At 40.2% G+C, this 24,607-nt stretch overlaps 1 protein-coding gene across 1 annotated transcript in view; it reads right to left on the minus strand.

The window, feature by feature from the left end:
• Nucleotides 1–208: 208 nt before the first annotated feature.
• CTDP1 (CTD phosphatase 1) overlaps nucleotides 209–24,607 on the minus strand; it is a 107,339-nt gene continuing 82,940 nt past the window's right edge. The window contains exon 13 of the mRNA XM_086614229.1: nucleotides 209–1,198. Coding sequence (XP_086470355.1) covers nucleotides 1,057–1,198 — 142 coding nt within the window. The 3' untranslated portion in view covers nucleotides 209–1,056. The remainder of the gene's footprint in view (nucleotides 1,199–24,607) is intronic.

Here is a 24,607-nt window from a genome sequence, read left to right on the forward strand (position 1 = left end):
TTCAGAGGTCAGTCAGAGACCCGAGAAAATGCCAGAATGTCAGAGTTTAGATTATGCATTATTCAAATTTTGGCATTATTTTCCTGCAGAGTAAAGGCAAGACAACGTGGAAAGGTGCCTTGTGCTTGATGGAAGCAAACGAATAAGAAAGGGAAACGAAGTGTACAAAATGAACTTTTATTAAATGAAAGAAAATCTGTTTTGTGGGTCAAATATGAAATAGAATATACAAAAACTTTACATCGGATCTCTTGTCAAAGAAATTAAATCCTATCTAGACCGAAGTAGCACTCGTTCTTTCCAAGACAACACGAATGGGTGAATATGCTTCTTATGGCAGTACAGGATCACACAGTATGCTGTGCTAAGTTTCTGGTTACAGAGAAGGAAAGTTAAAAATCTAAATGATGTCTCTAAAGAACCCAACTATTCCACAAAGTAACTTAAAAACATGAGTTTTGATCATTATGTGTTCTCTTAGAAGCAAATGACAGGTGGGTCAAGTGCGGAGTTCACAAAGCTTGCATATGACGTTCTCTGTTGCTATACAAATATAAATCCTTCTTTTTTACTTTTAAAAATCTTTTTATATTTGATAGTATTTATTTGTGGAAAACGATGACCAGTTCATCAGGTTCCTGCTGTTCTACCCAGACAATTCCATCTCCTTTATCTCCTTTTTTTCCAAGACTGTTACCCATAAACCACAGACTGCAATATTTTTAACAAGTTGCTGTGTGTTTAACCATAAACCTTTGTATCACTGTCCTGTATACGAAGGTTCTGCAGAGCTCCTAACATGTCTTTGGCATAGCACACCAAGTCCCACTTAATACTTTTTTTTGTTTAAAAAAGTATATTTTCCTTTAGTAAAACACCTTAAAAACATCTATTTCCGATTTTGTAAAATAATCGTGTCGCCTCTTGTGTTGCTTTGCAAAATATACACACGCATTTTGGAAAAACATTTGAGTACTGACATAAGGGACTCATCTGAAGTCCGATCTGTTTATGAGAAGTAAAATATAATTACAAATTCCTCCTTCTGAATGAGCGTCACATGAAGTCGTTCAACTCCGCTTCAAGCGCTGCTGCCATTTCGTCCGCTTCAGAACTGCTTCCTTCCTCATCTTCATTGCTGGATTCTTTACTGGATTCACTGGCAGCATCATCTTCATCCAGTTTGCGCTTGTGGCCCCTGGAAGAGTAGACAGAGATGATGTCCATCAACCGAGGTGTCCCATTGCTTATTAACACAGACCACTATTGAGCAGGAAAAAAAAAATGGGCTAAAGGACTCAACTCTTTTCAGGTCTAGACAAAAAGTACAGCACTTGCTTTTAAATGAACAAACAGTAGTTATTTCACACAATTTATTTTTAAATTGCTGTTATTCGCTGTCAGCTGTAGGTGCAAAGAGTAAAGTACTGTTAATTTTATTTCTCTTCTGAACAAGGAATGAAAACAAAGGATAGGATTGTTTGAAAATAATGAGCTGATTTACTTTCCTCTCACATCCTAAAAGAAAGAAGAAACCCATTGAGTGCACGAGAGATTACCAAAACACATTATATGCTGTTATATGATTTTGAAATATTCAGGTTTCTGCTTTTTTATAAAAATAAAACCTTAACTGATTAACCAAATCTCACTGCACCAGCTTCTACACTTCCATGCTTCCAAACCTGGGGTCTTGTTCTTCCCTTTGACGTCTCTTCGGATTAGTGCTGCCAGGCTGAACAACGCATTTCTTAGCATCTCCAGAGAATTCACCCGTTTAAATCGGAACTGATGTGCACCATACCCTGCCACAAGAACCCTGTTCATGGTCGTGAAAGATCTCCAAGGAAATTCTAACGCTTCAACTTGGACATAGCCATAAACAAAAGAATTGGGATCTGTGGAAGCCTAAAAATCTCTTTTCCCAGCCAAAAGGGAATTTTGTATCAGACACGTACTTCTGAGACAAAAAAAAAAAAAAGTCGAGACTTTGCATTGCATAGAATTCATAAGGAGCTGCAGAAACACCTCCAAAATCCTTCCTTGATCATTTGATCAAATTTCGAGCAGAGAAATAAATGCAAAGGGGTATCTCTTAAATAACTCTCCTTTTCATTGCTAGGTGGGGGTTCATTAAGAAGAGAAAGCATCCACCTGTAATCACGAACAATTAATAAATCATTTTATTTTTTAATTCATCTTTTTTGGGCTATATTTCATCTTTTAGCAAAACCCAGTAATTTAACGATGGTCTCCTTACTTCTGAGCGTAGAGAGAAGCAGCATGTAGCAAGAAAGACCTTTGATAAATACTGGCTTGAACTATGTGTATCCAAAAGAAATAAACACAAAGATGAACAGTCAAACTTGTGAGCAACACTGAAATGCAATTTTTATTTTTACAGATATTGCCGTTTTCCCAGAAACATGAATTCTCAGGAGCCCAGGCTGCTTGCCTCGCAGGTGGGTGGAGTGACCGCTGACCTCTCCTTTCTCAGCTCTTCATGGAGATGGACAAGACGGGGTGTGAAGTCCGGAGGGGACTCCGAATCCAAATCAGAAGTGGACAGAACCGTGTTACTCTGCTTTTCCTTTCTGCTGCACCAGCGGGACCAAAAGACCCACTGCTGAGTGCTTCCTCCCAGGGATGTTCTTCTGTCCAGTGTGGGTGGTAGGAGTGATACTCTGGGTAGGTAAGGCTGAAGCCTTGGGGTTCAGTCTAGGGTCTAACTTCCCAACAAGGAAAAATGGGATGAGGTGAAAGCATTTCCTGAAAATTGTGCTGTTGAAACTCCAGCGTGGTGTGCTGAGGGAGTTCCAGGGCACCAAATGCAGCCTAATACACAATAAAAAGCAGCGTTCTTGTGTGATCTGATCTAGGTGGTCCTGCTCCGGCAGGTGATGATGGACTAGATGATCCTTTGAGGTCCCTTCCAATCCCTGACATTCTGGGATTCTGTGATTCTCGGGCGTAGCACTGATTTCCATGCAGCCGACACAAGCACGCAGCTCGGACGAGGAAGCACTCGGACTGAAAATGCCCAGTTGGAAAAAATCTTAGGACGTTTCCATGAAAAGCTACACAAATGTATGGAGCTTGAGTTTCTCTTGCTCACTTTGTGATGATTTCAGCCTTCAGAGATACAGCACTATTTTAGGCATTAATGACACTATGAGCTAGAGAAAAGCTAATTGGCAATTAAAGAAAGCTGAAAGAGCCTTCCTCAGCAAACGAAGAAAAAAGTTGTGTGTATTTAACAAGTAGGAGATAAGTATCCCATCCACACGTAGGATATTTCTAACTGAGAAATAAAGACAAATAAAGACGTGGAGGGAATCTATAGCACAGTGTTCACAGCTGAAAACATTTTTATTCACCTGTTTATAACACTGAATTAATGGAAACTGATGGTATGTACCCACTGACAAATAAAATTAACAGTCTGACAGCTGTACTTTACACGTGAAACACGTACACACAACTGCAGATGATGCATTAAAGAACGTGGCAGGACGAGCCAGCTTTTTATTTAAATCTACTCCAACAACTGGATTTCAGTGAGGACAACTGACAAAACACAGGGACCTGAAATACTCAGCGTAACTAGTTAATTAAAGAACAAAAAGACGAAATTTCCAGAAAACTTTCAGGGACAGCCCTGGCATATTTTCATCTCTCATTCTGTTGTACTAAACAGTACCTTTGGAAATGCAAAAGACCGAGCGTGATCTATTTTGTCAGTTCTTGCTCTTTTGGGAAGGCTGGAATGACAGCTCCATTCAGTCTAGATATGAAAACTTTCTTGCTCACAGGGAGGAAAAAAATCAACAAAATCAAAAAAAGAAGACACAGCTAAGTGTTAGTCCTCTGCTAGAAGAAACAAAGAATTTCTTCAGAATGTGAGTATTGCTTGTATTAAGATATAAACCCCTTTTGCTATCTGTGTACTGTGAACTGCAGCTTCACAGCTAGTCCAAAAATATTTCAATGAGTATCATGAAATCAAATGCAAAGCCAACTCTGATAGAAGCTTGGAGGGAGAACATCAGTAACACAGTGCTGCATTTTTTATTTGCAAATTCAGAAGAGAGAGAGAGAACATCCCATTAATCATTTCTATCTTCAGACAAAAGCAGCCCATTCCCATGGCAGCACATCTATTAATGTAACAAACAATTGAAAAATCTATATTTTCCTCATTATTTTGTGCCCACTCCTTGTCATTTCCAGTTTCAGAGCCACAGTGCATTAACACTTTTGAGTGGAAGAGTTAAGCCCATACAGGATTCCTCCTTAATATTTAAAGAAAATGACTCAGCAGAATGTTTCAGGCTGCCATTAGCCTGATTTGCATTTTTAAAACAAATTTTGCTTGACTGCTATTGAAAACCAAACACATGGATAATAACTGAATATCTTTAATCTCCTAAATGAGCAATTAAGCTTTCCAAAAGACTGAATGTAGAACTTTAAATATCTGACAACTCTGTGAAAAAACTTGTACAAATCATATTTTCTTTGCCTTAAACATTTTCCCTTTGTAATATCCAGGACTAGGAGGCCCACCAGTTCACGAGATGGAGAAATCTTTCAAAAAGAGAACTACCTTTAAAAAAATCCCATGTATTTAAATGAATTATCAAGATATTTAAACAAACTACAAGTGTAATTCACAATGATATTAAAATAAAAAACGCACCACTGGTAATTATAAATGTATAAAGGTTATTTTAAGGAAAATTTAATCTACAAAATGCTAATGTGAAATACACTTAGTGGTATTCCAAACGAAGACCCAGGAAGAGAAGACATTACAAAGCTGCAATAGAGCGTGGTGCATGCGTGTGAAAAATAGCACAGGAAAAATTACTGAAAATAAAGATTTATTCAGCTCTTGATCTGTTAAAACGATCACTAACTACAGGCTGAATGAAAACTTCATTCTTATAATTTCTATTTAAATATAGTTCATTGAAAGAGCCATAGGGAACAAAGCAGGGGAAAAAAGTCCAGTATTTGTTGCTTCTATCATCTTAAGGCCTTATTTATTTTCAGCTAACTATAAATTCATGTTGGAAACCCTATTTTTTTCTATTAACTGAAAAGCAGATTGTCTCCGGTCGGCATCCCATCGGCACTGGTTTAAGAAATCCAGTGCTGCATTAAAATAGAAACATCTGATAAGCAGAGGAACTCAAAGGGCAGCATAACCTTCGTTTCAAACAAGGCAAACCTCAACCTTTTCCAAACTTTGTTTTAAACTTGCAAAAGAAAACTACAGCACGAATTTAAATAAACATCCACGTTAAACTTCAAATAGCCACAACCCTCATCCCTGCTCCGACAAGAAGTAAACTTCTAAATGATTGTAAATGGACCTGATTTTTTTTTTTTTCAATGGTTTGAAAAGGGCATTTCGAACCAGCCTGCAGCCTTCCAACAGCATCACCACCCTGTGAGACCACCCACGCTGCCCCAGGCACCCCTCTGGGGTCTGGCATGGAAGGTCTGTCCCAGTTTCCATGCACAACCAGCCCACAGCTTTCTATAAACTTCCATAACGGAGAGAAGGGTGATGCTGAGTTTGGGAACACAATAGGAATTTGACTCCCTTCCATAGGAATTTGACTATGAGAACAATTTATTTAGATAAACTAGCTCCGTGGCAATGTCCTTCAGTTGTTATGAATTCGAGCTGGTAAAGCAGGAAAACTGTTCTTCCACCGATTTTGGAGACGCCGGCCCAGTACTTGGCTCACAAGGTTAAGGGGTGTGAGATGTGAGAACACACAGATGGAAAATCAACGTTGTGGGCATGAACACATTACACTGGACAGACTGGATGACTCCATTTTCAGGGAGACGTTCCAAGTTTTGCAGTTATATGTTCTCCACATAGGATATAGATGGGCAACATCTTTTACGCACGCTGGATGCGATACTGAGCGATTGTCCACAGCAGCCCTGTAAAACGCAATTTTGCTCATCCATCTGCGCAGGAATGTTGGATGTTGGATGTTCTGTGCCCTTGCTCCTCCCCGGCACTGGCACGGCACGCTGCCCAGCACACAGCCTTGACAGCAACAAACAGCACCAGCCCCATACTGGCAACGCTGGAGTGTGTTTTTTTTTGCTTTACGCTCACGCTACGACAAACAGGACAATATTTAGAATCATAGAATCATAGAATCATAGAATCGTTAGGGCTGGAAGGGACCTTCAAAGGTCATCTAGTCCAACCCCCCTGCAAGGAACAGGGATATCTCCAACTAGATCAGGTTGCTCAGGGCCTCATCCAACCGGGCCTTGAACGTCTCCAGAGATGGAGCATCCACCACCTCTCTGGGCAACCTGTTCCAGTGTTCTACAACTCTCATGGTAAAAAATTTTTTCCTAATATCCAACCTGAATCTACCTCCCTCTATTTTAAAACCATTACCCCTTGTCCTATCACAACTGGCCCTCCTGAACAGCCTCTCCCCATCTTTCTTGTAGGCCCCCTTGAGGTACTATTAAAACTATTAATTAGTTTTAATTAATTAATTAGTTTTAATTAATTTAATTAATAGTACCTTGAGGTACTATTAAAACTATTTCAACAGCAGCTTTATAGTTCTCTGAAGTAAACACTGAATGTACATCTAAATGGAAAGAAGGTTTTTAAAGCTGTCAAGTCATAGAAAATTTAAAATCAATTCAGAAATCACCACAATGTGTCAACAAGGATGTTTCGTAGATTTTGCTAAAATCATCCATTTGGCAATGCTGTGTTTTCGAGAGCAATGGGAAAGTTTAATAACCAAAAATCACCCCAACTCACTGAAAACAGTTATTTCTTCACCATTAAACATTTGCCTGGGATATTTCCAAACAAACGGCGTAGCAATAAAGCTTTCAAATGAGGGACTCTGCACTGAACTAATTTTCTCTGCGCTGAACTAATTTGATACAGATCGTAATTAAATTGGATAACGCAAAACTGAAAAGTTGACTCTACAATTTTGCTTATAGACCTAAATCACAGCTAAGCAAACTGCGCCTCTACAGTATTACTTGTTATTTTATTAACTTCCAGATGTTTAACAATAATTCAAGTCGTTGTTACGACGTTTACAACATACAACATTGACTATTTCTTCACCAGATGTGCCTTCTGGTTTAAAAATATGACCCATTCAGACAAGAAATGTCAGATTTATAGCTCTGGGGATGATCTTGGAGGTCCCTTCCAACCCAAACCATTCCATGATTCTATACCGAGGATCAGCGGTGAGCAAAGGAAGCTTCAAGCCTTCCTTCACCAGTGCCTTATGGGTACAGCATGGCATCTCTACCTGGATTTGGTCTGAAAAAAGTCCTTTGAAAACGGAGTCACCCACATTAATTTCTGTTACAGGAAGCACTGCAGGAGACATCTCAGACAGTGATGAAGAATAACGTTCTACATTCAATCACTAGAGATCTAAATGTGAGCTATCCTTTCGAAAAAACGGGAGCGCGCAAGGAAAAAAATTAAGATGAAAAATGGGAAAAAAAATCTAAGATGTATGGGCAATTTAGAAAATGCAAAACTGTACATCAAAAGAAGGAGTTGGAAAAGAAAAGGCAACTGATACCTCTGAGAAAAGTCAAAGTGCCTTCATTTTTCTCATCATATTGTGCGCACGGCCGTGTCCCTGTGCCGATACAGCGGAGTACAACTACAGTTTTAAGACCCAGCACTGCAAAATAACGTCTGGAATTCACTTGTCCAGCCATCCTGGTCACATTTGCCAGCATCACCCAAACACCAAGAACATTCTTCAAGGTGCATCATTGGGCATCTTAACAAGTAAAGATATAATTTTGCTCGTAACACAGTTTTAACCAAGGAGGCTGGAAGCAGAATTTGGTATTCTCTGATTTAGGTGGTGGCTCTTCAAGTTAGGTATTCACAGATGGTTTTAATATGTGTGTTCATACATATGTTCTGGGCTACGCTGAGTTATATTGAAAGCAAAGATGATCCTGTCAAAGCTTTTAACTCTGATTTTTACTAACTCTTCTAACTACTTTGTCATTGCTTTCCATAAATTATTGAGATTAAATTGCAAACAGTTAAAACCAACGTCTTTCCAGGATGTTCATTCATCGAATCATGGCTTTGCTCGCAAGAGTGTTAACCAAGAACATCTCTCTTTCCTCATAAAATACAAAAAATAACACAAAACACGTCACCGGCTCCATATGTAGTGATAGGACACGGGGCAATGGATTTAAACTGAAAGAGGGGAGATTTAGATGAGATCTAAGGAAGAAATTTTTCACTCAGAGGGTGGTGAGGCACTGACACAGGTTGCCCAGAGAAGTTGTAGATGCCCCATCCCTGGAAGTGTTCAAGGCCAGGTTGGATGAGGCTTTGGGCAACTTGGTGTAGTGAAGGGTGTCCCTGCCCATGGCAGGGAGGTTGGAACTGGATGATCTTTGAGGTCCCTTCCAACCCAAACCATTCCATGATTCTATGGATACAGGTAACACTGCCATCTCCACTGCAGCACAAAGAACACTTAAAATTCCTTTAAAATGTTGCACTCCAAGGGGGTAAAATACGCACGTATGAAATGCACTAGTTCACTCCTGCTGAAAAAAGGGAAGCCCTTCATCCTCCTCACATTCCCAGATGATTTAACTGGATAGTCCCTCAGTTTATTCGCTCTGCTGCCTGCCTAATGGTGCAGTAAACCAGTTAAACCCTCTATCGTAGCAAGTTGTCCGCTGTCATTCTAGCTTTCCATGAGCATCACCTTACTGTGCAGGTGCTGGGGCACTGGAGGTGGTGTGAGAGTGTGGGTGACACCGTGGTGCTGCTGGGAACGTGGGAGCGAGATCGCCCCGTCCGGCAATCGGCTGCGAGATTTGCTCCTCTGTATGTTCCAGAACATATGTATGTATATTCCAGAATGTTTTTCTGGAATATTAATTCCTCTAGTATTCCTTTTTCCTTACCAGAAGACTTCAGCACTCCCAATGCCAATGTTATCTTGGCACTCCCCATCCTGCCACTTTCTCCTTCCCCAAATTCCCAGTCCTGCCAGCTTAGATTTTTCTTTACTTATTGGTAGAAATTTTATACAAGAAATCTTTTTTTCCATTCAGTAAAAGAGGTTTGGAAAGATTTGGTTTTGGAGACACAAAAGCAGTAAAATACAAAGCTACAAAGTACCTAGAAAATAATTTATCAGCATGAAAAAGTTGGATTATAAATCAACATTTTGCTTCCGGCATTCCCATGTGCTTCAAGATGGTTTAGAACAGTGAATTACAAGATGAAGACATCAAGGCAGGAGGACACCTCTTGGTAGAAGAAACATTGAACTCAAATTTGTTAGAAATTTGGGCTAGAAATTGCTAGGTTTCCATGAGGAACAGAGGAAAGTGGTGTCAAGGCTTGATTTACAAGTAAGAAAAAATTTGAATGCTACATACGGCGTACCAATACACGCGATACGTTCTGAACAGAACGCTCTCCATCCTTCTTTCACTGTGCCATACTAACAAACTCCCTAAGAATTGGGTCTACGCTCATTCCATCTGGATCTCTACAATACTGGGTCACCCAGCACCACAAATTCAATCTGGATCCAACTGGCACACGCCAGCCTCTCTGCCGAATCACAGAATCACACCACGGAGAATCCACCGAACCTGTTGTGTTCACACCAGCAGATCGCAGCTCTGCTGACCAGCAACACTTGATCCCATCTACAGTCTGCTCTACAATTGTTTTTTCCATCCATATTTCTGGAACGAATTTGAAGTAGCAAAGGCAGTTTATACTTGAGCTGTACTTGCTGTTGTGCAGTTGCAAATTTGGTTTGATGGTGCTCTCCAAAAACCAGATTAACTGGATATCCATACCTCTAATGAAGAAAACATCTGAAGAAGATGGTTTGCACCTATTATCAATCCATGTTGCTGCCGAGCCTGGTCTCACCGAGGTCTCACCTTTCTGTTCCAGGACTTCTGGAACTTCCTTCTGTGCAACGTGGTGGCCACATGCTCGAGCCACACGGCAAAGGAGGCTTTTGCTGCTGTGACATCTACTGCGGGGTGGGAAATTCAAATATCCATATTCTGCTTTTCACACGCTTGGCTGATAACAACAGAGGGACAATTCTTCACCATCAGCCTGACACAACAGACTTCTGAAATAAATTCCAGTTTTCTACAAAATCTGGCTTTGGTTTTTCAATGGAAGAACTTAATAGGAGTTCAAATGATTAATAAACTGCTCACAAATGGGAACATCAACCCATTTTAATTCCTGGTTTTTTTTTTTCCTCCCCTGCATTAAGAAGCAGCACTGCTGCTCTTCTACCAAAATTTTTAGGACATGCTTCACAGGCATTTTAATTGTTGATGGACACTGCTGTTTAGCAGCCACTACAGGCTTGCAGGGGTCAAGATTAATGTGCATCAGTTATTATGTGAAATTTAAAGTACTTTTAGAATTCATTAGGGAAACTAGAGGGTTGTAATACATCAGCTGTTTCTTCTAAAAACAATGTTGCCTTACAGCATTCCTGCTAATCTCCTAGGTCTCAACAATGGCATAGGATGAAGGATTAAAAACCTTCACCAACAGATGTTAATGTACTACTGGGTTTCCTTATTCTCAAGAGATATGTAGATGTCCATACATCTTACTCAGGAAAAACCTAAATTGTTCAATAGCTTATAAATTGCACTGAAGTCTTCAGCCTGGCTAAAGGAAAAAATGTTGCTTAAATTACCTTAGGGCCAACGCTAGGATGTTCTTCAGAGTCTTCACGCCAGCTTCCTCACCAACAGGTAAACTGAAGCAGTACGTTACTAGTTTTCCTCACCCTGAACTTCTACTTTACGTCTTCCTTATCCCTCTCCAGGCCTTCAATGCCACAGATGGAAGACAACATTAACATCTATGGACTGCTGAAATGGGGTGGTGGTGGTGGCAATAACGAGTGCTTCAATATTCAACCTTCATTTCTTCAAACTTCAGTTGTGCTCTTGGCGTTTTTTTGGATCTAGCTAACACCTAAATAAAATGTTGCACACAATTGCACCTCTCCTAGCTGGGCATCAGATAACTGCCCTTTGTGCGTTGTTCTACAAACTCTTCACTCCTACCTATGAGATTGTTTTGAATGGTCCCACAGCCAACAATCTCAAGGGGCAGCATTAGATTCCAAGAGCTCTTCCTATCTGGGAGCTCCTCAGATGATCAGCTCACATTTCCCTGGGTTGAGGTTAGGCTGGGATCTCATCAGCACAGGTTCTCCTCCTCTTTCACTCATGCACCTCTGCTGTAGGCTCCTGGGACTTGCCCAAGGCTCTTCTGATTCCCAGGTAGCTTACACATACTCTTTCCTCCAACTCTGACCTCAGCAACGCTGATTTTACAGTTCACTTAACAGTGATACGCTAATTAAAGCAAACAAAACACTTATTCTTGCCTCTGAGACAAACTCATCCTTACTGCAGAAGCACAAGAAAAACAGAGGTAGATAAAAAGACAAACATGTTCATCTAATTTATTCCTCTCGCTAGATCACTCCTTAGGCTTAAGGTCGAGGTCCTTGAAGGGTGCCAGGATCCTCCCTGCTGCACGTGGACTCTTCTCCGAGCTGAAGTGTTGTTTCCCAACGCTTTGCACTTTCTTCTTCAGCTGGTCTCCCTGTTAAACAAGAATCCTCTGCTAGAAACCACGTCTCTCCTCTTCTTTCTCTCCGATTCCGTGAACGCCTCTCATCACTTCTCAGCTCTCCCTTTTTCTGAAGTGATAGCACTCGATTTCTGCAGCCCGCTTCTACAAAATCCAGTTGTTGCAGACTGGTGCTTCTTGCAGATCTAGTATAGAAAGTTATTTATTTCCCCCCAGGCTCTAGTCACTCCGTTGTCCCGGGATGAAGGCTATTAGTTAATGGCTCTGCAGTAACAAAAGGCAACGACTACAGAAAGACTTCCACTTCAAATACATGGAGACATCAGTGAGAATTCACCCAGAACTCGAAGTGATACACAGATTCACTAAATCATTACGGACGGTAAGAGTTAGAGAAAAGAGAAACGTAGGAACAACAGCAATTCCTGTACATGCTTTGGCATTTACTAGCATGTTTAAGGAGACAAAAACAAGGTAAATACTCTTATGCCTACGTTATGGTTCCAAACTTTTGCTCTTGTGTAAAGTAGAGAAAAGTAGCATCTTGGATTCTCAGTTCATTTTGCAGACACCGGCGCGCTTCTAACGGACAGTGCACGTGAAGTTAGTGTTAAAGTAAATCAATAAAGCTGTATTTTTAACAGCACTTTCTTAATTCTAATAACATACAGACTTTTAATTGCCTGTCTATCCTTCCCCCAAAGTACTGGAACTGTTAGAACTTGTGTCATGTAGACTTAAACAGTTCAGCCACATAGTATGGAAGTAAGAAAACCTATTAAAAAAAAAAGGTATTGACGACTTAGTATATAGAGAATTCCTTAAAAACTAAGACACACTGGCTTTCAAATCTGTTACTGAAAACACTTAGTATAAGAGAAGTTTAGGCTATTTTTCCCTTTTCCAAAGACACTTCTCTTCCTGATCTTGATGTCATTAATAGCTATAAACTCAGTATCCTGGTTAAGCAACCTGGTGTAGTGGAGGGTGTCCCTGCCCATGGCAGGGGGGTTGGAACGAGATGACCTTTGAGGTCCCTTCCAACCCAAGCCATTCCATGATTCTATGATCCTGTGCAATTCAAGTCATGTTAACTGCACACACAGACACACCTGGACTAGATAATATTATATTATCAAACAACTTCTGGGTATTTTCGCAGCAGGCAGTACAAGAACCTGAAGGCCAGTCTAATCAGGCTGTACTTCCATGCATTTTCAAACTTCCCATCTGACATGATTTAACACAAACACAGGTATTATAAACCACCACTTTGTGAGAAAAACGTCTTGTGCAGTTTTCACACCTTTTAGCGATTTGCAATTGTTTGGATCCTCCATATTGTGGAGGGAAATGTGAAGATACCGCAGAATCATGTTAAAAATGTCTCACACAAGCTTGAAGTACCACTGTTCAGCTATTTAGCCAACAATGAAAAAAAAATATTTATAGAACTATAACAACTTACAGTATTCTTCATGCAAAATTTATTAGATTCAGGTGGTAGGTGAAGTGGAAATCACCTCACTTATATCACCAAATGCTAAAGAAACTTGGTAAAAAAAGCAACATCATATCCATATGGAGAGAGTCTCTCCATATGGAGAGTCAGCAACACACTCCATGAGCAGGTCACAAGCAAGACCTCAGAGCACATAAGCGTTGACCCTCCACGCGCAGCCAGCGCTCATAGGACAGGTGCCACGGTCATAATACATGTGACTACAACAGCTGGAGTTGGGAATGGTCCAGCTGCACCTTAAAGAGCTGCCTTGAGGTCAACCCAGGCTCTAAGGCAGCCCATGGCATCACGAAGCTGGTTGCTTTCTGCATTAATCCTGCGCCAAGGTTTGCTTGGTTGAGTCAGAGAACTTGGAGATTGCACGGTTCATTTTCTGAAAGCCTCCAGGAGGACGAGCATCTCCGTTTTGGAGGAGACAAAAATGCTGCCACAGAAACTTGGCGGCTTGGCACAAGCTGTGCACTTGCTCCTTGTAGGAAACACCGAGAAATAGGAGACCACTTCAGTCTCATGGTGTAAATGGGAACCAGCACCTTGGTTAATTTTAGCTCTAGTTAATAGTCTAAATGTGTGAAAGTTTACACTCTCACTGTTCTCTCCTGTGACTTTTTTTTTTCTTACTCAGTTAATGATCTGAGGCTTTCCAAAACACATGTTCCTCTTTAATTAACAGATACTGTATTAGACCTTTGCAATAACTCACCAGTTAGCAGCTCAAAGCATTTCCAAATCTATAAGCAGCAGCTATGAAGTGAACGACAACTTGTGATATCTTCTGAAGCAGATTTTGCACCTCTCTCGTGCTACGTGATGTTCAGGTACTTGGATTCTTAGAACATGGACCTTCCTTTTCAACGGTTGAATAAGCATACCTGAGTTTTCCTACTGATTTCTGCATCTCTGAACATACTACAGACCTAGATGGACCTTTTTTCCTCAAATCTTTCAGTAATTTATTTAAGAGTTGATTTTGCTGTAAATGGGGATGGAACCAGTTTGAGTATCTCAACATCCCCCTGCACAGTGAAATCCCATTCTCCTTTCTTTGCACATTAGTAATTTCAACACAGGAAAGCTATTTCATCAAGGAGAGAGAAAAAATTCAGCATACATTTCTGATAAATAGAAAGAAGAAAAAGAGAACTGTAGAATTTCATCCAATAATACATCAAGAAAAGAGGGATATATTGTTTCTCCATTTTGACAGGAACTGTAAGCCTAGTGCAGTAACTGGAAAACTGGAATTTCAGAGAATTATATCGTGTTTGAAAAGCTTTACTGAATAATTTTCCACGTCCTCTGATACCGAAGTCCCATTCAAACACCTCTTTGTTGAACTCGAAACTTCAAAACCAAAAGTTTGAAGGCCAGGCATCAAAGATCAGCCCCGGAGGAATCTGTATTTCATGCCACCACTTTCATTGTGGAGCAATAACTTACGCCAAAAGAATAGGATGAAGACGTTACTTCCCTTAAATTTCTACCTACAACAACCCATTTGTCAGAATCCTCAGTCTCTTGCAAAACTGAGTTTGTTACTGCAAACCCCAGATGGCAAAAGCAGCCGTTTTTTGTCTGTTCATCAGATTAAAGTACTTTCAAATCTAGGCTAGTACTTGAAATCCTGCAGGTTTTCCATGCCTTTATTCTGGAATTACTATTATGCATGTTATGTAACAGCACGGATAAAAAGGTGCGGGTTGGTTTTTGGTTGGTTGGTTGTTTTTTTTTTTTTTCCCCAAACACAAGGAGACTTGAGAAAAAAAATGACCATGTCATTCTAAGAGTTGTATCACTCTCTGAAAACTGGTTTACTCCGTGCTTACATCCGTCCCACCGCAGCGTGGACAGTGACACGCCAGAGGGCTGGTCACACACACGCATCATTTCCATCACTCCACTGCTTCTGCACCTCCTGGGTAAATACAAATCCACACGTCAAGAGTTCCCTGCTTCCCATGGGATTAAGGCAAGCTTTACGTGAAGGAGAAAAGAAAAGTACAAATATGAGTAGCACCTATCTCGGCAGGAATTGTAGCTTTGCATCTGCAATGCTGTCTTCCTGTTTTCATCTAAAAATTCATTTCTATTCCATTATATAAATCTCATATATATAAATTACATAAATTTCATTTCTATTTCTTCCTTCAACAACGGTTGGGAAAACCTGAGATATCTTAAGGGGGGAAAAAAAAAAAGTATATTTTGAATTTGTTCCTCTCTAGCGACCAGTATTCTTTTTTTTGCTACTTCACTTTTGAAGATTAGTGAAATCTACACATTTCTCCTATTTGTCATATTTTAAATGAAGGTATTTAACATGTATATGAAGTAATACTTCAGCAGGCACAAATGTGCCCTAGGGAAAGGTAATCTCCCCTAAGTATTGTGTAAGGAATCCATGAAGAATTTCTTATAGCTTTTCTTCCCCCACAGAATCCTACCATAAATTTATAACACAAGCTATAAAGAAACCTAAAGTTAATGGCTGTCAACATTGTTGTTTAATCTCTTAATTTACCACATAAATAAGAAAAATGTCACCGTCAAGAATCAAACTAGAAGAAAGCTGAAGTAGTGCATGCTTCCCAAACGAAGCTGCAAGCACAAGGTTTGCTTAATCTTAATCCTCTGATTTTCATACTATGCATCAATTTCTTTTTAAACACAGGAATGTATAAGATTATATTCCAGACAGGCATATGAAATTTATTTTAATAAGAACACACAGTCAGTTTCCTAAAAAAATTTACTGATGAGTCTTCAGGGCAAAACTGCCCAGGTCAAGAGCAGCACAGACTGGGGTGCTTCACACCCCAAGTACATGGTTTTCATTTACAAGAGCATATTTTTCCCTCTCCGTTGTCTTTGGGATGTGATTTTGCTCTGTTCTCTCCCCTCTGCCTCCTCCAGAACTACCCTTGGTCCTCACATCAAGCTACTATCCCTGGCACTTCACATCTTTTCTATTAGTTTCCCTAAAACTTGGAACTTCCTTTCTTCTTCTTGTACCTTCTTTTCTTCTCTAATTCAAATTCTCCCTCATCCTCACAAGAGGAACTTGCCTTTTTGCCAAGACATCCAGCCAGGTAAAAATTTTAAAAAGTGGTGTAATGGAGAAGGGAGCTCAAGCTCAGAAAAACACATTTATTTTTCAGTTGCTGGAAAGAAAAAGACACTCCTTGACAAGCAGTATGGATGTCACAGGCATTGCACTCCAATATTCACCTTATAAATTATACTCCTGCCCTCAGCTTCTGGAAATAGAGCATCAGCTTAAAGCTCATCCATCTGCCTTTATGAACAGTGAAGGAGGTTAAATCCATATGAGGAGCTGGAAGGAGAACTTAATGAATACAGGAGATGGGGTTTCAGGGGTTATTTTTAGTATTAAAGATTTAGCAACGCTAAAACTCTGCAGACGGTGACAGCAAAATGCCAAAGAAATTTTAATTGGTAGATTGAAGGAAACTTCCAAGGCTTGGTGTCACTGTTGTTGACCTCTTTTGGAAAATGAACCTTTCTATGGAGGAAAACACATGATTTCCACTCCTTTCTTCCATACTTTGATGCGGTATGTCAATAGCATCTAGAGAAAGCTGGTTTTAATGGGAACAGCTTTCAATAACTGGCTGCTATTGACCACATATTTTTAAAGAAAAATACGTCCTCTGGAAGGACAACTGACTGTCGTGGTGTTTTAGGCTGTACAGAACAGGGGCTGCCAGACTCTGTGCTGGGTTATCCCTGACCACAGGAAGCTCAGCTAATACCAGTGTAATATAGGCAAGATAATCTGGGCAAGACCCCAGATCGCTGTACTGCAACTCCAGAGGATGTTCTCAGACGGGAAAAATCAGTGGAATACAGGGAAAAAAAAAAAACCACCACAAAAACCAAACCCTCACAGAGATCCACACTAGATTAGACCTGCAGAAATATGAAATTGTTCACCTCCCCTGTTACTGGAGATGCTCTCAGTGCTGGGCACCTTGGCACCCATCTAAGGGTTAGCAAACTCGCAGGAGACAGTATTCAGCTTTGGTGCTTCCTTGCCCTTGCCTCTTCTCCCTGCCCTCCACTCAAACACATTCCAAACCTTCTGGAAAAAAAAAAAAAAAACCACAAACAAAAAACCAGCAGCATGCTGGTCCCACCTCCACAACAGCACTAGAGCAGAGAGATGGGCAGACAACTAGGTGACTTGCTACAATGGTATCTACTTTTCCCATTGTTCTCATCCTTCATTGTCTCAAAGACCACTCAAACCCATCCATTATGTACTTCCCAGATGTGGATATCCAATGGATATCCAATCATAACCAATCATTGCATAGTTTCCAGTGTTCCACAGACTGATGTATCAGCTCCCACGGAGAAAAAAGGACCGCAGCTGAACAAACCTGGGCTATGCATTATAAATACAAGATATTAACAGAGCCATCTTTGAAAACCAAAGGAAAATTGGGATCCCTTCTCCCCCAACAACTCGTGATACCTGAAGACCACGGCAAAAACAGAAAATGGGAATGGCTTCCTGTGGCTAGAGAAGTTTCCAGAGTCTTATCTGTCCTCATTCTGAATTTAGGAGGGGAGTTCCTTGCAAAGTTCTGGAAAGGAGAAAATTTTCTCAGGGACTACTCAACATTGCTGGAACAAAATCCTACAGAATCCAAGGAGCACAAACTTTCACTAGCTTGCTCAAACATTCCCTTTGATCATCTGGACTTCTCCAGCAAACACCTGGGTTTGTGCCTACGTTTTTGTACGTGGATAAAACACAATTTCAAGCAAGAACACACAACAATAGCACTGAAAACACTGAGATTATGGGAATTCATGACTAAGACACTACAGAGAACCGAGTGAACAAATGATTCAGCTTTCTGATTTCCTAGATATGTGAGCTGCTGCCATATTGGGAACTGAAGATAGTACAAGCTACCTGTTAGGTTCTTCCCTGTGTTTGCTCCCACAGTGTTCGTGCTGCCTGTGGAAATCATAAACCACAGGGAGAAAGTCACCAGAGAGGTGTGGGGTCAGAAAAAAGGGTCGTCATTGCAAGTTCATCTCCAGCAAGAAGTACTGGCCCTATGAAAACCAAATCTAACATTTTTCAGAAAGATCTCAAGTCTAGCTCCAGGGCTAGCAACAAAATGCAGATTTGCCACTGTCAGATTTTTCAGATGACATTGGAATCAAGTCTAATATGCATGAAATGAAGTCAACACTTGATTTGCCTTCATAAAACGATATTCCAGTACAAGAAAATATTTGCACTCATGACAGATAATTAAGCTTTGTCCAAAAGTAGATTTCAAAATAAAAGCATAACTACAGAAGTGTGCCTTCTTATAGCACTCCCTTTTCTCATCGCAAGACCCAGCCCAGCTGGTTACTGACACAGAAGATGTCTGCTAACAGGAAGAGTGCAAGACATTTATTTGAACAAATGAGCAAAATACTGATTCTGAACTTCTTCACCATCTCAGACTCCGGTCTGGTTTTCATGCCTTACTCAAATTCCAGTATCTTCTACACGTTCCAAGTACAAGAATCACTTATGCAGCTCCGTTTTCATAGAATCATGGAATGGTTAGGGTTGGAAGGGACCTCAAAGATCATCCAGTTCCAACCCCCCTGCCATGGGCAGGGACACCCTCCACTACACCAGGTTGCCCAAAGCCTCATCCAACCTGGCCTGGAACACTTCCAGGGATGGGGCAGCCACAACTTCTCTGGGCAACCTGTGCCAGTGTCTCATCACCCTCAGAGGGAAGAATTTCTTCCTTAGATCTCATCAAAATCTCCCCTCTTTCAGTTTAAAGCCATTGCCCCTTGTCCTATCACTACACACCCTCGTAAAAAGCCCCTCTCCAGCTTCCCTGTAGGCCCCCTTTTTAAGTACTGGAAGGCTGCTGGAAGGTCTCCCCAGAGCCTTCTCTTCTCCAGGCTGAACAGCCCCAACTCTCTCAGCCTGTCTCCATAGCAGAGGTGTTCCAGCCCTCGGATCATCTCCGTGGCCTCCTCTGGACTTGTTCCTTCTTGTGCTGGGGACTCCAGAGCTGAACGCAGTATTCCAGGTGGGGTCAGATATTCCTCTTCTAGAGCAATGCTGTCATCTGCTTAGCAGCTCCTCTACGTACAATGTGAATTTGAGTTCTAGTTTCTGTTAGGTATGTCAAGACTCTGGAGGGCTGCTTGCTTTCTTGGGTAAGCACCCTAAACAGGAACAAAACCACTAAAAGAGTTCATGGGAGACTGGCTTTTCATTATTGCAGCTTTTCACCTTCAAGTCTTCCTGCAGGCTGTACGATTCACCCACAGAGCCAAGAGAAGACTTTCTAATGTCATTTATAATTTTTCAGTGTAATTGGATGACAGCAGATTCTTACAGACAGCATAATATAGGAGTAAAGCCAACTACACAATTGCAGAGAAGACTCCTCTGAATAAAAACCTGAGGTGAACTGCAACCACTTCTGTCCTCAACTTACTGAATATTCAGATTCTTTTTCTCAAGCACTTTTCTTACTTTTTTTTTTTTTTGACATCCACATGCACTCTGTGTACCAACAAGACTAATCAGCAGCTGGAAACACAACTGTAATTTAATCTGCAACTTAACTGAAGTTGTAGTAGGTATATTTTTAGCAACAGCTTGAAAATTTACGCCATTAAATTCATTAACAAGCTTGAAGATATGAATGTCTCATCTACTTAATTGAGTGCTTTTATATAAAACTAAGCCGTGCATTCATTTGGTTATATAGCTGATTTTGCCATTCATCAGTGTCACTCTTGTAATTTAAGTAATTTACCACTTGAAAATTTTAAAATAAAGCAGGGTACTGCAATTGCCCCAGCATTATAAGAAATAATACAAAATTGTGGTCACTGTCCAGATATAAGACTATCAAAAGCAACAGAAAAGGAATCCAACCCTGAAAGCATACAGAAAATTCAACAGAAACATATTCCAGGTGATTTACTACCACCGTTTGCTCTTCTACTACTACATACACAGAGACTGCCTCTTCACTTCTCACAACATCTTTCAAACACTCACCACCACGTGTGCTATAGTTTCTTCTCTGATTTATTTCGGAAGAAATTTGGAAGAAATCACACACCTGCACAGCGCCGGTACTCTTGGTTGGATCCACCAGGAATGTCTACTCCTCACCCAATCACACTGCCACCACTAATGCTTGTCTGGCTTACACCAGCTTTGGAAGTGTGACCACTGGGAAATCATTAGCTCTGAGATCAGCCAAGTGCAAAACAAAAAACGTCAAATAGCTCCACAGAGAAAACAACCTTTGTTTTGTAAAGTCTCTTGTAAACAGGAGGGTATTAGAATTTTCTGAACAAAGCAATATTTTTCTATTATACATTACTATAAGGCTTGCTGGTCCTGATGTTAGGGTATTTGGAGTATGGCTTGCTACATAAAGTAAAAAAATGACAGTGAAAAGGTGATTTGATAGCAAAAAGAGCCAAATCCTGCATAGCTCAAGTGACAGCCTATCAAACAATTTTTTTTTTTCCTTTCTGTAGCTAAATGACATACAGAAATAAACCCAGAAGATTCTTCAAAACCAACGGAGAAATAAATTACACCCCAATTACTGACAATTTTATTTTATGTTTTTGCTAATTTTGTTTCCTAAACAGCCAGAGTAGCTCAAACTATGCTTTATGATTTATGAGGTTTTTTTGCCTTGTCCACATAAATTTTGCCATATAAGCTCATAAAGTCTAATGCCTTTAAATTAGGAATTAAAAACTTCTTTACCACAGCAGCAGAATAAAACTGAACACAAAAGCTAAAAGTGAAGGACACACCGACCCACTCTGAAGGTTGAAGATATTAATAGAAAGAGAACTTCTCTTCAAAACCCAAGCAGAATGGTATAGCTTTCAAAAATGCCCCTGGGAAACAGTCCCCTCAATCAGATAACACACAATAGCAAATGAAGAGGAAAAATATTTTTCACTGAGATGATAATTTTGAAGGTTTTTTACTTGTATTGGAGCACTTTGTTCAGTCTTCCTAAAAAGACATGCTCAGTGGCAACCTCCCTTTCTAACACTGTTGTCCTATTTTGCAGCAGATCTCCCAAACACACTTTCATTGGTGGAAAGTAATTATTTTAGTGGGTTTTTTCCCCCTTTCTTTTATAAATAGAAATGTAATATTCCTTAAACAATCAATTTAGGCATGCCTGGCTTTTTTTTTTTTCTTTTAATGCTATCAAATATAATAGAACATTGAAAATGGCATCACACATTTATGCTCCTTAGAACATATCTACTTACCAATAACTTTCAGCATCTTTCCATCCTGTGGGTTTACAGGGGTTTAGAAAATCCACTCCTCTGCACCTTTCTCCTGCTACTGGCACACCAATGCTACAAAACCCTGATAAAACTAACACCTACTCATTTTTTCAACCCAACATTTCCATATGATTTGAAGTTAGTCCCCCAGGCATGACATACCACAGCTACACCTCATAGCTTTGGAGAAGGAGACAAAAAACCCCCTCCAGTTTTATAGGGCACTCATTATAGCAGATTGGAGACCCAACTTAATAGCGAGAAAAACCTAAAAATCAAATTTTTGGCACAGAAGGACCTACAGAGACCTTTCTGTTAGTAAAAACTTTCTAGGGAGATCATACAGAACAAAGCAGAGCAATTTTAGTATAATCCTTTCACAGCAATGGAATTTTGCATCCTCTGCGAAAAGCAATCTCTGAAACATTACAACTCCTCTTGTGTGTCCAACAAAGAAAATACAAGTGAATGAGTCAGCTAAAAGACATAATTCAGGCTCAGCAAACACGTAGCATGTTTTTACTGTTTTTCAAATACCATGATTTCCAACATTGTGTATAAAAACTGCATGATTCAATCTGAAAGTCAAAAGGATTTCTCTACATTTTAAGACAACTCAATCAGTAGAGTAGCTTTGAAAGAGCGCGTAGCGTTAAAGCCTTAAACCTTCAACAAAAAACTATTTTCAAACCAATTTCTCTATGCATCTATTTTGGGCAATTTCAGAAAACTTCTGAATTTCTCAGCCTATATATATATTTTTCAAATAGAAAAATAAAAGGAATCTAAAGAGCTGTAAGATCCTTCAATGTTTTCACGGAGGTGCGTGTGCCTCTATAAACTGGACGTGGAAATATGTATTTAACTCCTTAAGTCACTTAAACGTAGAGCTAAAAGAGAGAATCCTTCCCTGTCTTTTACCAAATCTGTGTGTTCCTGGTACTCCTTTAAAAGAAAGCAGCATTTCTGCCCAGATGAAGAAAAAACCCTCCAGAACAAAAGCAGACTTTAAACAGGAGTGAACAACACTCCAAAAATAGCTGAAGGCGGAATAGTGCCTGCTGAGGTGGGAAGGACAGCACAGGGATCTAAGGAGTTAGTGGGATCCTTCACATTAACCCTTTACACTGAGCCTGACAAACCTTGTTGGAGAGCAAAAAGTTAAATTCTAGATAAATTTCAGTAGCTTTTTCAGAAAGTGGAAAAAAAACCATCGGAACACTATTTCCCAGGGGAAAAATATTATGGTGAAAAAGAGAAGCGATTTCTGCTGTTCTTCTGGTTTCTGCAGACGAGAGAAGTAGTTTTGCTCTGAAACAAAATGATATCCCACGGTGGGGAAAAACCCAAACAACAAACCCCTCTGTCCTGCCCTTCGCCTCCGAGAAAAGCCCCAGATGCAGGCACGGCACTGGATCCTTAAAAACTATATTCTGCAATAGCTTTACATGAGCTCCAGAATAACTCAGCGTTTTACAAGAAAAACCAACGATGCTTAACCTCATTAAGGAGGAGACAGAGCTCCCCATCCTGCTGGTTGGGCTGTTCTTGCACCGTTGAAAAACTAGCAGCCACCTAAAATGACAACTAAAACCAAAGGAAAGCTTTAAACAGTAAAAATACAGTGGAAATCCCTCCTGATTTGTTAAGAAGCTTATAGAATCATGGAATGGTTTGGGTTGGAAAGGACCTCAAAGATCATCCAGTTCCAACCCCCCTGCCATGGGCAGGGACACCCTCCACTACACCAGGTTGCCCAAAGCCTCATCCAACCTGGCCTTGAACACTGCCAGGGATGGGGCAGCCACAACTTCTCCGGGCAACCTGTGCCAGTGCCTCACCACCTTCAGAGTGAAAAATTTCTTCCTTGGATCTCATCTAAATCTCCCCTCTTGCAGTTTAAAGCCATTGCCCCTACAGGTTTGCTTCTACGATGATTCAAGTCTACTGAGCAACGTACGGCGGAATTGAAACATGAAGTTTTCAGGCAGATGTTTAAGATGATTGCTTTTCTGTTTTACACCGTACCTGTGTAACCCTCTAGCATCAAAATGAAATTTTAGAGACAGCACTTTGGTGAAAATACGCACGTAAACTCACAGACTTACATGCCATTCGAATATATAACCATTATATATATTATTTGTGAGGCCACAGCACAAGAATGTTTTTTCAATCCTCACTTTTTCATAATTTTCTTTTTTTTTCCCCCCTTATCATTTTCAATGATTTTCCATTTCAAAAGGTCAATTTTACCTGGACTGTGAGACCAAGATTAAGATTCTTAATAAGATTCTCATTAAGATTCTTAATAAGAATCAACCTTAACAGCATATTTGAAACAAAAGTATTAACTATCAAAGGAAATAACATTCTTACAACAGAAGAATATGCTTAAACCTTGATGAGAAGTCCTCCAGTTGCCTAAAGCCACCCTAACGAACCTCTGAAGGTGGTCACTAATCAGATCTTTATCAAAGTTGAAGGACTCCTGTTTTCTAGGGTATGTCTTCACCTTTAGAAGCCCAAGCACTCTTGATTACAGTACTTTTAGTTTCTCCAGCAGGAAATCCTTGGTATAAAATACTTCACTAATCGCATAAAACGTGAATAAGGATGGGCTAACATGTGCCTAAAACTGCTGGGAAAAACATCTGGGTTTGGAACTTTGCCCTGTTTGGATCATTTTCCAGAGGGCCAGAAAAAGGCACATGCTCCATCCATACACAACCCGTCACCTGAGATCCAGCCCTCCTAAATCAAGGGTTACCAAGGCACAAACAGTTTTTTCAATACTGGAAAAGTAGTGAGTTGTTTTGGTTTGCCTTTTTTTTTTTTTTTTTTTTTTTTACTTATTTTTTCCAAAAGCAATGAATTGTGAAGCACAGAGCAACTCAGAGCAATTTAGCTCTAGCAGTTCGTCCAGCAAAGTTACAAACCAGAAAAAGAGAGTCATGCAAGAAGGAAATATCAAAGGCAACCCGATGCTGCTGAACCCATGTATTAAAACATTCACCTGAATTTCTGCAAAGACAAATGCCTCCATCAGAACAGCTTAT

This window comes from Tauraco erythrolophus, chromosome 7, assembly GCF_009769465.1.
Source record: "Tauraco erythrolophus isolate bTauEry1 chromosome 7, bTauEry1.pri, whole genome shotgun sequence".
Lineage (NCBI taxonomy): Eukaryota > Metazoa > Chordata > Aves > Musophagiformes > Musophagidae > Tauraco > Tauraco erythrolophus.